Source organism: Gallinula chloropus (assembly GCF_964237585.1).
Source record: "Gallinula chloropus genome assembly, chromosome: 10".
In the NCBI taxonomy this organism is placed as follows: domain Eukaryota; kingdom Metazoa; phylum Chordata; class Aves; order Gruiformes; family Rallidae; genus Gallinula; species Gallinula chloropus.
This window is the reverse complement of record NC_140095.1, coordinates 16,977,391-16,990,310: the sequence shown is the minus strand read 5'-3', so window position 1 is coordinate 16,990,310 and position 12,920 is coordinate 16,977,391. Positions and strand designations below refer to the sequence as shown.

At 64.6% G+C, this 12,920-nt stretch overlaps 2 protein-coding genes across 4 annotated transcripts; one reads left to right on the top strand and one right to left on the bottom strand.

Moving 5' to 3' along the window:
- Nucleotides 1-3,956: 3,956 nt before the first annotated feature.
- EIF4E1B (eukaryotic translation initiation factor 4E family member 1B) lies at nucleotides 3,957-6,442 on the bottom strand (the record flags this gene model as incomplete). Its single annotated transcript, XM_084268723.1, has 7 exons — nucleotides 3,957-4,071; nucleotides 4,191-4,330; nucleotides 4,424-4,537; nucleotides 4,716-4,779; nucleotides 4,903-4,998; nucleotides 5,111-5,208; nucleotides 6,284-6,442. The coding sequence occupies 7 exons, from the start codon at nucleotides 6,440-6,442 to the stop codon at nucleotides 3,957-3,959; spliced, it is 786 nt and encodes a 261-aa protein (XP_084124849.1).
- A 243-nt stretch (nucleotides 6,443-6,685) lies between these two features.
- On the top strand, nucleotides 6,686-10,067 carry SNCB (synuclein beta; the record flags this gene model as incomplete). Of its 3 annotated transcripts, XM_084268779.1 has the most annotated exons (5): nucleotides 6,686-6,812; nucleotides 8,320-8,358; nucleotides 8,700-8,818; nucleotides 9,620-9,709; nucleotides 9,947-10,067. In XM_084268779.1, 5 exons carry the CDS (start codon nucleotides 6,692-6,694, stop codon nucleotides 9,977-9,979), a joined length of 402 nt encoding a protein of 133 aa, XP_084124905.1. The 3 variants fall into 3 exon arrangements, with proteins under 3 accessions (XP_084124905.1, XP_084124903.1, XP_084124904.1); XM_084268777.1 differs by lacking the exon at nucleotides 8,320-8,358 and having other exon boundaries at nucleotides 6,692-6,812; XM_084268778.1 differs by lacking the exon at nucleotides 9,620-9,709 and having other exon boundaries at nucleotides 6,692-6,812; nucleotides 9,947-9,979.
- Between the last annotated feature and the right edge of the window lie 2,853 nt (nucleotides 10,068-12,920).

The following is a 12,920-nucleotide window of genomic DNA, read 5'->3' as shown; positions in this document are numbered from 1 at the left end:
TGCCAAGCGGGAAGTGCCAGCCCGTCCCTGCGGGGAAGGAGAGTGCTCAGCCGTGTTGCAGGAGCCTGGTTGCAACCGTCATGCAGATGAGAAGTGACAGCAAGGGACCCTTCTCAGGTACAGGCTCCCTGCGGCGGCGCAGGGCAGGAGATACGCTCCCCCTCTCCCCATCTCTGCTGCTGGTACTGGGGACAGCCCCGCAGGCACTTAACCCTTCCCCACTGTGCAGTCCCCACCGTGCCAACCCCACCCTGCCAACCCTGCTCTGCATCACCCCTGCAAACCCAACTATTGGAGGGCAGCAGCCCAGTGCAGCCATGCCTGCCTGCCCACACTGCAGGGACAGAGGATGGGCAGCAGGATGGGGCAGGCAGAGCCCAGCCCAAGGCCGGGAGCAAGACCCATGGGTGCAGCCCCTCTGCTGCACCCCATTGTGTCCTGCCAGTCGCGGGAACTCGTGTGTGGAGGGGTCCAGGGGCCCCCTGCCTCCCACTTCTCCCGCACTGGCTGCTGTCTCTCGGGAGGTTGTCATGGGAACGGTGCGCTGTAGGTACCCCTCACCCGGGGTACCCCTCCTCGCATGCTCTGGTGCTTCAGGATGGAGGATAAGCTCAGCCTGTGCCTTTGCCAGGAACCAGAAAAGTGGGCAGGGAGGGTACAGATCACCTAGTGGGGCCTGTCGCCCCGGGGATGCTCAGGGGATACTGGTGGTACCCAGGGCTAGGGGTCCCCTGTGTGTCCCTCAGATCCCTTCCTACCAGATCCCAAAACATCCCCACGGCACCCGGTATACAGTGGGGCAGGGAGGTGGGTGCAGGCAGCACGGGAACAGCACAGAACAGCATGGCACAGCCTCAGTGCCGGCAGCCGCACTGCCTGCCCACTCCCACAGTGAGCCAGCGCTGCCTGTTCTTCTTCGGCCCACGCGTCCCACCACAGAGCCAACAGCTCCTTCCACAGTTACTTTGGGGGATTTTAACCCTGCAGCACGAACCAGTCATAGCAGGATGGGTGCCTGGTTTGCCTGCACCCAGTACGTGCCGGGGGTCAGGAGTCAGGATCTGTCCTCGCTGTTGGAGACATCGGAGCCGGTGGCGCAGGGAGAGGCTGGGCTGGCAGCCTGCCGAGCTGAGGCATGGGCAGGCAGCGCCCAGTCCTGGCTGTGTGCCAGCTGCCAGCAAGGTGACCCTGGGCAGGCGCCTGGCACCTCCAACCTGCATCACCTGCCCAGAGAGGGGGACATGTGTCCCCATCCTTTTGCCAGCCCAGCACTGCGCTGCTGTCCCCATCCCCACTGTGCCCCACATCTCTCCTGGCCCCACATCCCCATCCCTGCTCTGCCCCATAGGTCTGTTACCCTGCACGCCCCCACCCCTGCTAGACCCCACAGCACCCTGACCCTCCTACCTTATTGCACCCCATGGCTCCTCTCCACTCCCCCCCTTCATTGCCAGCCCCCTGGCTTCAGTGCCCCCAGCCCCCACCTGCATCCCTGCTGCAAGCCTGCTGCCATCTGCCTCTCCCTTTTGATTAGTATTAATTTTTAATTATGATTATTGACAGGGCTGCCAGCTCGGCTGCCAGCTGGGACAGCTGCCCAGCATGAGACAGGCCGGGGGCAGCCCTGGCACTGCTACACTTTCCGGGTGCCTGCTGGCCACTGCTGTGCCCACCCCGGGGGGCCCTGAGTACCTCCCCCAGGCAGGGAGCCCCAGGTGCAGAACCAGAGGATGAAGGCTATCATGTATGTCCCCAAAGGGTAGGCTCTGGGGATGGGGGGTGGGGGGCAGTACCAGCCCCCTGCTCCTGGTCTGGCTGGGCGGCAGGAGCCCATAAAGCCATGGAGATAAATGGCCCCTATTACTTTTCCAATCAAATGGAATCCGAGCGCGGCTGCATGCGAATGGACACAGACCGCAGCAGCACGGCAGCCTGCGCCACTCCCCTAGGTAACCTTGGCCTCCTGGAGCAGCGGGGCACAGGGCACACACAGAGCCCCTTTGCTGCTCTCAGCACGGGGGTGAGGGGACAGGGACAGCATGCCCATGGGGTCTGGAGGGATGCTCAGCCCCACGGCCTAGGGAAGATCATGTCAGACGAGCGTGGGAGGGCAGGTAAGGACAGAGGGAGAGGCAGCTCCTGGCCTCCATCCAGCTCATGCTGCCACTGCTGGGGGCATGGGGCACAGGCGATGGACATAACGTGCTGGATGGGGGGGGCTCAGCACCCCCACCCCCCTTGTTCTTCCACCTCCTCTTCATCCTTCTCCCCCCCCAACCCATGCCCCAGGCGTGGCCGCTGCCTGTCCCATCGCGGTGTGGGGCTGGGGCAGCTCTGCCCCCCGCCCCACCGCAGGCAGGGCTCGCTGACCGCCCCGCCGCGCTGGAGCCGGCCAAGGCCGGGCGAGCGGCACCACCGCGCGGCGAGGGGCCGGCGGTGCAGGCAGCCAGCCCGGGGCGAGCCGGCCGCGCACGCCGCAGCCCCCAGCCCGGCTCCCCCGCCTGCAGGCACCCCAGGCTCGGCGGTACCGGCCACCCCCCTAACGCTGTGTGTTCCCCCCTCCCCCGCCGCCAGCCCCGGGGCGAGCGCTGCCGGCAGCACCCCCACCGCAGGGGAGGGCAGCGGGGGAGCTGCCCCTCCTGTCCCTGCGCGGAGAAGCGGCCCGGCGCCTGCCAGGGCTGAGCGCTCACCTCCCCTTTTGCCCCATTCCCCGGGTACCTGGCTCGGGGCACTGCAGGCTGGCGGAGGGCAGGGAGAGCCCTGGCACAGCTGCAGAGCTCCTGGCCACAGAGAACGGCAGCTGAGTCCCAGGGACAGAGCTTTGCAGAGCCCTGAAGCAGAGCAGGGCTTGGGGTTTCCCATCGAACCCTGCTAAGGCTGCACCGAGGTAGCCAAGGGATGAGGGTGCCACATCTGCACCACCTGCAGAGCTGGGGCCGGGCCTGCCTTGACTGACCACAGCAATGGAGACAGTCAAGACTGCATCCTTCTGCCAGACTGGCTCTCTGCAGACCCCAGGTGCAGGCAGGGCACTGCTGAGCCAGCACAGGCACCATGCAGCAGTGGGCATGCTGGTTGTAGGCTTGGGTGCAACCCCAAGCTGATCTGGAGCCACCCCAGTGATCACTGGGGCGTGGGGGAGGCTCTCCTGGAGGAGAGCTGCCCTGAGGCCAGAAGCACAGGCAGCACTGCCCAGAGGCAAGCCTACACCTCCATCTTGAAAGCCCAAACAGGCAGGGCCAAGGGACAGACCCAACAGCCAGAAACACAACTAGAAGAGCAAAGGCATGAGCACAGGCAGGGCTGGAGCAGGGGGCAAAGAGTAAGGGGGCCCTTCTGCACCCCCAAGCCAGGAAGAATAGCAGAGGCCATAGGAAAGAAGGGAAGGGCTCACTGGGCTAGGGCCCATGAACCAGCAAACCCTTGGGTGGCAAATACATGCCTCATACCACTGTTGCCTGCAGGAGGGGCTGGGAGGTGATCTTCCCAAGAAGAGAGATCAGTGTCCCACCACAGCACAGGTGTTTGGGAGAGGTGGAGACCAGCACCCCAGGCTGAGCTGATCCAGGCTCCAGTGCCCACTCCAACACCCAGCCTCATAGAGCAGTGTCTTGGCCAAGGGAGGACAGAATCCAGCATCCTCCTGGGGACTAATGAGGATCCACCAGAACACAGGGACACCTCATAGGCAGGTGGCTATGCTGGCAGGAGGTCCTCAATCAGCAGACTCCAAGCCCACAGCAATGCCTGGGCAATGCCAGCTCTACACTCCCAACCCCACTCATCCAGGGGTACAGGACATGGTAACACTCTTCCTTGAGACCACCCACCAAAGCAAAAGCCACCCCAGGGTGCCAGAGCCCTGGCCCAGCCCCAAACACACTGACAATGCTCAGCTGCAGCCATTCATTAAAGGACAGGGGGATCCCGTGGGCAGTGCCCTCCTCCCCCCACAGTCACACTACAAACTTGGACTTGGTGAGGGAACCACTCTTGGTGGCTGTGTCTGCATGGGCCTGGTACCCAATGGCCACCTTCTGAGACAGACCCAGGTGCTCCTTGTAGACGCGTCTGCAGGAGGAAAGGAGCTATGTGAACAGGGCAGCATCACTTCTCCCTCCAGCTCCCTGCCCAGGGAGCCCATTGCCCCCAAACCTGGCCCTGCACAGCCCCCCATGAAGCTGCATTACCCAATGTGGGTGACCCCTTCTTGGTTCTCTGCTTCCCGGGTCCAGATGGCGATCTTGTCCCCCTTGGCACGGATGTTGATAACAGCTCCACACACCTCATCACTGTAGTCATCAAACATCTCTCCAATGAGGCACAGCAGCTGCCCAGAGAAGAAGAACCCAGGACAGTGTCCACCAAGGCTCAGCACCATGCCAGGACCCCTGCAAGCCAGCCTGAACAGGGCTGCACCCACCGTCTCCAGCCAGAAGCGGTCCAGCTCGGTGTGCCGCTGCTGCTTGGCCAGGGTGATAAGCCAGCGGCCACCACGCTTGTTCTGGTTGTCCTCCCACATGGGCTCGATGCCATCCTGGGGACAGGCAAAGTGACAATCAGGGGCACTGATTATCTGGCCAGGCTTCCTTCCCCTCCTGCTCTGCAGCCAGAGCAGCCTGCCAGCCCCACCAGCACCCAGTGTGCCCCCTTACAGCTGGGTGCTGCAGGGGGCTCTGAAAGGAGGTAGGGCTGCAGCACAGGGGGCATCGTACCTTGAAGAGGGAGTAGTCGCAGCCAGACGTGAGCTTGCTGGCAAGCTGGATGTGGCTGTACAACCTGCACCAGACAGTGATGAGGTACAAAAGCAGGTTAGAAGAGGTGCCTCAGGGACCCCAGCACCCTCCTCTGGCTCAGGCCTCCAAGAGGAGGCATGCCACCCCCTTGCCATGGGACACTCACGCCCAGAAGTCCTCCACAGTGCTGAACTTGGTGACAAGGCGCAGGTTTGCCTGCCACATCTTGCTCTTGTCGTTCTTGAAGAACCACAATGCCCACCTGGGAAGGAAGACAGACAGGGAAGAAGCATCAGCCATGCCAGACCTTCCTCTCAGCCCCATCACTCCTTCCCAGCACTGGGGAAAGCTGCCTGTGGCTGAGCCCCCCATACCTGTTCTGCAGAGGATGCTTGCCCAGGCTCTCTGCCAGGAGCAGCTCTTGCTGCTGAGCCCTCTGCTGCCGCTGCCGGCGCCGCTCCTCTTGCCTCCTCTGGGGAAAGGAGAGAGAGTTCCGAGGAGGCCCCGCGGCCACCCCAGCAGGGAGCCTGCAGCCCTCCAGCCACCTCCACACCATGACACGGACCCCACAGCAGGGAGCGCAGGGTACAGCAGAACAGCTCAGGCTCTGCCGGCAGGGCAAGCACTGACCTGCTCCCCTGTAGCCATCCTGCCCAGCACAGGCTCCTCGCTAGCCTACCCCCGGCTCTTAAGTACCCACAGCCGGGCGGGGTGAAGCAGCTGTCCCAGCTGCAGCTGGTGGGGTAGGAGGGTGGGGTGTTAGGGCGGTGGTGTTGGGCCTGCCTATCCTGTGGAGCAGGGAGGTGGAGGGATCCTCCCCCAGGGAGCTGGGGGATGAGGGCAGGTGGTCAGGTTAGGATGGGATCAGGATGGGGAAAGTGTAGTGTGGAATCAAGATGGTGCTGTATGGGGAAGGGGTGGATATGTATCCCTACATATAGGGTGGGATAGTATCAGGATATGGGGTGGGGATGGGATGCAAAGAATATGGGATAGGAATGGGATGGAGAGGATGGGTTGGAAAGAATATGGGATAGGAATGGGATGAGATGGGGAGAGTGTGGGATGTGATGGGGACAGGATGGGATCAGACTTGGATGGGGTGGGAACAGGGTAGGATGGGAAGCATAGAATCATGGACTGGTTTGGGTTGGAAGGAGCCTCAAACCCATCTAGTGCCAACCCCCTGTCATGGGCAGGGACACCCTCTGCTAGCCCAGGTTGCCCGAGAATAGGGTGGATGATGTAGGTAGAGAAAGTGATGAAGTTGGGATCAGGATGGGATGGGGGATGGGATGGCATAGGGACAGGGTAGATGGTGAAGGGCATGGGACAGGGACAGGATGGGATGGGGACAGCCTGCAGAGTGCAGACGATGGGATCAGCATGGGGAGGAGATGGGCTAGGGAGTGGGATGGGATAGCGTGGGGACAGCGTGGGGTGGGGAGAAGGTGCGACGTGATGGGGCCGTCCCGGGGGTGCGGGGCTGTGCTGGGAAGGAGCCCGCGGGCTCCGGGCGGCAAAGGACCAAGGGTGCTGAGCCGTGCCGAGCCGGGCGGGGGGACGTGCCGCTCCTGTGCGGGGCGGTGCGGTGCGGGCGGGGGCGGCCGGGCACGGCTCCGCACGGCCGGGCACGGCTCAGTCCGGCTCAGCCCGGCGCGGCGCGGTCCCCCCCGCGCATCACGGCGCAGCGCGGCGCAGCGCATCGCGGCGCGGCCCCGGCACAGCCGCACTGAGCCCGCCCCGCCGCAGCCCGGCCCGGCCCGGCCCGGCCCGCTCGTCCCCGCCGCCAGCGAGCCAGGTCGGGCGGGCGACGGGGCTGGGGCCGGGAGCGGGCGGGCGGTGGGGCCGGGGGCGCGGGGATGCGCGGGGCGGGCGGGAGCGGGGCCAGAGCCGGCGGGGGTGGGGGGGCCGGGGCGGGATGAAGCCTTGCGGCCTCTCCCCGCAGAGCCGCCATGGAGGTGTTCATGAAGGGCTTGTCCAAGGCCAAGGAGGGGGTGGTCGCCGCCGCCGAGAAGACCAAGCAGGGGGTGGCCGAGGCCGCCGAGAAGACCAAGGAGGGGGTCCTCTATGTCGGTAAGGGCCGGCTCGACCTGCCTGCCCCCTGCCTACCCCCTGCCTGCCTCCTGCCTGCCCCCCGGCTAATCCCTGCTCGTCCCCGGCGCGCCCCAGCCGGCCCCCTCTGCATGCCCTTGCCTGCTCCTGCGTTTGCCCTTGCGTCCTCCTGCCCATCCTCCTGCCGTCCCCACCTGTCCCCGGGCCCCCTCCTTCTCCCCCACCCCCAGCCCCCACCAGCCCTTACCCCGTCCCCGCCACGACCGCCGTGCCGGCGGGGTGCCCCGGGGCAGAGCGCCGGTGCCCGCAGTGCCCTGCCCGCGGGCATGTGCGGGCAGGAGGATGGGGGCCCGCGGGCAGGGCCGGGGTGGGGGGCTGGTCCTCAGGCTGAGAGGGTAGGACCCCGCAGACCGGACCCCCTGCGGCTCCCGGCGGTCTGAGCCCCGGGGCCCCGCGGCTCCTCGCTGAGGATGCTCTAGGGCAGGAACGCAGAGGGACCGCGTTGGAGCTGGTGGTCACCGTGCAGGGATGTGCCCGGCTCGCAGCAGGGGAGGCTGGGGATACGTTTATCCCTCTCGGAGAGGCCGTACCCTGGAGCGTACCCCACACCATGTCTCTGCCGGCATCATCCCTGAACCCCAGCCAGGCGGGGGTTCCCTCCGTGCTGCCCCTCGGGGCCGGGATCCATTCGGGGCCAAGTCCTAGGAGACATTGCTGGCAGGGAGGAGGCAGCTCCCGGGCAGGCTGTGTGCCCGGCCCTGGTGCTGGGAGGCTCCTGAGGGAGCTGAGGCCAGCCCTGCCTGCAGCGGGGAGGGCTGGGAGGGCGCAGGGCTGCGGCTCCGTCCTGCTCCAGAGGGCATCTGCTCCGTGGGGGGCTGAGGCCCTGGAGCTGTTCTCCCGGGCAGAGGTGGGTGCCTGCCCTGGAAGCCCACACTGCCCAGGGCTGTGTGCAGGGGTCCAGCTGCTCAGTGAGTGCCCTGAGGTCCCATCCTGCGGGAGGTGCCCAGTCCCTGCTTTTCCCCCCATTGTAGACATCTCTCTCCCATCCCGTGGAATGTCCTGGCATCTGTGGGTAGCGTTGCTCTGCCTGAAGGGGTTTGGCAGGGTCAGCATGGCCAGTGGCAGCACCCAGCCCCAGGCTGCTCTGGCTGTGGGGCTTCCCGAACTGTGTGGGCACCAGATGTGGGTACAGATCCCGTCTCCTGCGGGATGCTTTGCTCAGTGGTGTGGCTGGCATTCACTCTGCCCAGCTGTGCCCAGCATGGTGCTGGGCCCTGGGCTCTCTGCCCTGCCTGGCATATGGCGGTGGCCCCGTGCTGCCCCCAGCCTGGGCTCCTGCAGGGACCAGAGGAGCCCTGAGGGGAGCCCTGAGGGTGCTCAGCTCCCTGGCTGCCCTAGCATGACTGGGTGGGGTGCAGGCAGGATACTGCCCTGGCTCACAGACCCTCACTAAGGTCCTGGGCACAGCACGTGGCAGTGCCTGGTCCCTGGCCCCTCTAACCTCCTTTTTGTCTCTTTCTACCCCCAGGGAGTAAAACCCAAGGTGTGGTGCAAGGCGTCACCTCAGGTATGGTCCTCTCCAGCTCCTTGCCATGGTACCCCTCTGTCCAAGAGAACGTGGCTGTGCTAACGAGATCAGAGGCTAATTGAAGGGCTGATGTCACCCAGCTAAAGCCTCTTATATAACAGGGCCCCGCAAGGAAGGATTTGTGGCGGCTGCTCACACTCCCTGCCCAGCTGCAGAGCAGCGTCCTGGCCCCCTCCCCAGCACCCAGGCAGTGGGGCCTGGAGGGCCTGATCCTGCCCAGTGACTTCCCACTGGTCCCTGGGTGGGGTGGTGCAGGGCACAGAGCCACTCCTCCCTTTCATGGGGCGGGGGGCACTAATGGGCACCCCTGACTCTTGTAGTGGCTGAGAAAGCAAAGGAACAGGCGTCCCAGCTGGGTGAAGCGGCGTTCTCAGGCGCTGGCAACATCGCAGCTGCCACTGGGCTGGTGAAGAAGGAGGAATTCCCTGCAGACCTGAAGGTGAGACCCCCTGGCCACTGTCACGCCCGCGGGCAAGCTTGCACACCCCCAGCCTTGGCAGGGAGCCCCTTGGCTGCTCCCCAGCCTGGCGGGAGGGACCCCGAGGGTCCCCAGCTGCTCTGCCTGTGCCCAGGGCAGGCAGGCACCGCTGCCCCGAGCATGCCGGCTGCGTGCACGGCCACTGTGGACGTGTGCGTGCGTGGGCTCCTGCATGGCGGCCGGCAGCGCATGGCGCCAGCGGCTGCGAGGTGACCTGACAGCTGCGGGAGCGGAGGGGTGGGGAGGGGCAGCGGGTTCGCATCTCACCGCCCCCACGAGCGGTTGGCTCCCAGCTTAGCCCAAAATAGCATCAGCCGAAGAAATGAGGCCGCCACCGCTGCCGCACGGGGGAATCGGCAGCCCCCCTTTCCCTCTCGCCAGCTGCTCTGCCAGCCCCGGGGAGGGGTTACCCAGCACCGCCCTCCCTTGCCAGGGATGCAGGATGCCCCCCAGCCCTGCCAGTGCATGGAGCCTGACAGGGCCTGAATGGTGCCAGCACCCATCACCTGCCTGTGGCCAGGAGTGGTGCTGGGACACATGCACCCAGGCCCTGTGCCCATGGGTTCCTGCCTGTCACCCCCCAGCTAGGCGGGCTGGTGTGTGCCCGGGGTGCATGTGCCAGCCACCCCTACTGGGCCCCTCACGTGGAGCCCCCAGCATCCTGGGTGAGTTACTGGTCTCTCCCGGTCTGCCAGGGGCAGAGAGGGTGGGTGCCATGTTGGGGGCTGCATGTGTGGGACTAACCCCTGGTTCACCCCCCAGCCGGAGGAGGTGGCCCAGGAGGCTGTTGAGGAACCACTGGTCGAGCCGCTGCTGGAGCCAGAGGGGGAGAACTACGAGGAGACCCCGCAGGTGAGGGGACAGGGTGATGTGGGGGTGCAGGGCACCATGGAGGGCACGTGGTGCCAGCGCTCAGCGTGCCAGTGGCCATCACTGTCTGCAGCAGGGCCCAGTGCCTGCCTGCTCCCACGCACCCTGTGCACACAGCCCTGAACCTCATGGGCAGGCTGGCACAGGCCAGGGGGGAAAGGGGCTCCCTGCCCCACCTGACCAATTTTGCTTGCTCTTTCTTTCCCCCCCACCCCACAGGAGGAATACCAGGAATACGAGCCAGAGGCATAATGGACCCCCGTCCTCGCCTCTTCCACCAGCAGCACAACGAACCGCCGGTAGCCCCCTGCTCCCCCCCAGCCGGCCCCGGCTGGTGCCCACATGCCGGGGAGGAGCAGGGGTGCCCCTGCCCTGTTCGCTCACGAGTTCTTCCTCCAGTTCCGTTCCAAGGGACTGTGTCCGTGTCTCCGTACCATGTCTAGCAGTGAGAAAAAACCCGCTGTGTCCAAGCCCTTGAACCCTGGTGCGTGCCCAAACCGTGGGCGCTGCCTGCAGGGGCTGGTGTGCGTGTGTGTGTGTGTGTCCTTCAAGCCCGGGTTTATTGCTCTGTATCCCTCCCAGTGCCATAAACCCTGGCTGTGTCCCGGTGTGTCTGTGTCTGTACAAAGCATGTTGACCTGCTCGCGGGCTGCTGTACATTTCGCTTGCACGCGTGTCCCCGTGGTTCTGCTCTGGTCATCGTGGAACTATTTTTTTTATATATATCTCTCTCTATTTATGGGTGGATGGGTCTGTTGCCTTTGTGAACCTCTGGCACCCAAGCCCGCTCCCCAGCCTGCTGGGTGGTGATGGTGCCTGTGCCCCCCCCCCACCTCCCTCCCTGCCCCGAGGTCCCGTAGTGCCGGCGCTGTGTTGTGACGTGGCATGGATATTCCCCCCCCCCCATCGCTGGATGTGCAATACGAGGGCAGCTGCCAGTGACACAGCTGCCCCCGTGTCCGTGAATAAAGCCAACTCTTGTCTGTAGCCCCCTGGTCCTGGTTGTGGGTTCCCTGGGGAGAGGGGTGGCCCTGTGCTTTGGTGGCAGGGGTAGTTCTGGGAAGAGGAACTAGGGGCTGGGGTAGACTAGCTGACCCTTTCTATCTAGGGGAGGCAGCAGGACTGGGTCCTTGTGAGGACAAGATGCCTTCCTGCCTGCTCACTGCTGTGTCACCAGCAGGTCGTCACGCCCCAGGCCTCCAGCCCTGCTCCTGGGGCGCAGGCAGTGTCCCCGTGACACCGCCCTGCATGCTGGCTGCAGTGCTTTGCATCTGTGGGTGAACTCAGGCGCCTTTTGGGGCTGAAGAGCCCCAGGCAGGACAAGGCTAGACAGCCCTGGGCTCAAGCACTGGTTCCCTCCAGGGAGACACTGACTGTGCTGGCAGAGGGGGGTTCAGGTGCTGGGTGCAGGCTCCCTTGCAGCAGGATGTGCTGCTGTCTGTAAGGTACCTCCTGGAGATGCACCCTGACCTTGTGCTAGAAGCGCAGAGCAGGGGGGACCCTCTCTGTTGTCCTCACCTTCCTACATGACCCTGCTCCCCTCAGGGGGCTGCAGACCTGGCTGGCACCTGCAGCTCGCTCAGCTGCAGTGTCACCACCTCAAGGGCAGGTGACCACCACACATGATGTCCCCCACGGCAGGGGCAACTACGCCCACCCCAGAGTGCAGTCCTTGTGCCTTCAGCTCCCCCAGATCAGGGCCACCAACCCAGCCTGAGGCCCCAGCCACCTTCCAGCCCCGCAGCACGGGTGGGAGCAAGACACAGGGCTGAGTCTCACCGGCACAAATACCAGATTAAATCCCCCACCCCAGCTTTGCCAGCTTTGCCTGCGAGGAGTGAAGCTGCAGCAGTCAGCACAGACACACAACAGGTTTGCTGATGCCTGCAAATACCCGCCCTGGCTCCGCTCCCCGCGTCTGCGCCAGTCGCAGCAGCACTTGCAGCACCCTAAATGGGCTGAGACGGCTGTTCCTGGGGTGGCCGTGCTGAGGGCTGTCCCCTCCCCTCCAAATAAAGTGTTTTTTGCCTTCCCTTGTCCAGTTCTGCCAGCTGTGGGCAAGCAGACCCAAAGCAGAGACCCAAAGCAGCATCAGCACAGTGCCTGGGGGGCTGTGAAGGGGCTGGGAGGGTGTGGGGGGATGCAGCCTCCTGCCCAGGAGAGCTCAGAGCCTGGCAGCAGGGAGGGAATGTGTTTGAACCAACACCTGATAGAGACCAGGGTGTCCCCTGTGTGCAGCACGTGGTGTCCTGGGCACAGCAGGATTGGCACCCTCAGTGTGCGGCTGGCAGCGACACCGGGGCAGCCCCGCTCAGTGCTGTGTTGGGAGGACCTGGGGAGCACCTTCTCCAGAGAGCACAGCTGGGCAGTGGTTCTCTGACCCAGGCCCAGGCTGTGCCTTGCAGCCATGGTCATAGTTTCCTAGAGAGAGAGGAAAGCTGAGAGGCTGGTGTGTGCTGGGGGGGTCTGATGGGCAGAGGACCCAGAGAGGAGGGTGCAGGCAGCATCACAAGTGCAAGTACCAGGCCAGGCCCTGGGACCACCCGAAGGGGAAGAGGTGACCTCCAGCCAAACAACCATGGGGCTACTCTGGGAGACCTGGAGCCACCTACAAGTGAGTCTGGAGACGCTCTTCCACTGCTGCCCCGCAGTATTCCCCCGGGGACAGACCCCCCAGGTAAGCTCCATACACACCACCCATGCTGCTGAGCATGGCACACAGCCACTTACCCTGTGGGTGGCATGAGATCCCCCCACACCCAATAGTGCCAGCACCAGCCTGCACCCATTGACTCTCTAAGCAACCCTTGAAATGGGGAACACGGGTTCAGGGAGATGTGGAGAGGGACAGGGACCCAGCAGCAACAAGGATGCTGCCAAGCACGAGGCTTTACCCGAAGTGTGGGCACAGCCACTGCTAGGAAGATGAGCCCAGGGCCCTGCATCACCGGGAGTGGTGATGGGGTGCTGTGGGTGGGCACCCCTCAAATGCAGTGCAGAGCCCCTGCGGTGAGGCAAGCAGGGGTGTGTGAGGCCAGGAGCCCGTGGAGGTACTTTGGCTGGTTGCTCCATGGTGTAGGCCAGTCCCAAATACACAAAGTCCTTCTCTGAGGCACCCTGAGGGAGGGAAGAAGTTAATTTTCCGTGGGTGAGGCTAGAGTTTGGTGCCCCGAACTCCATTTGTCAAACACAG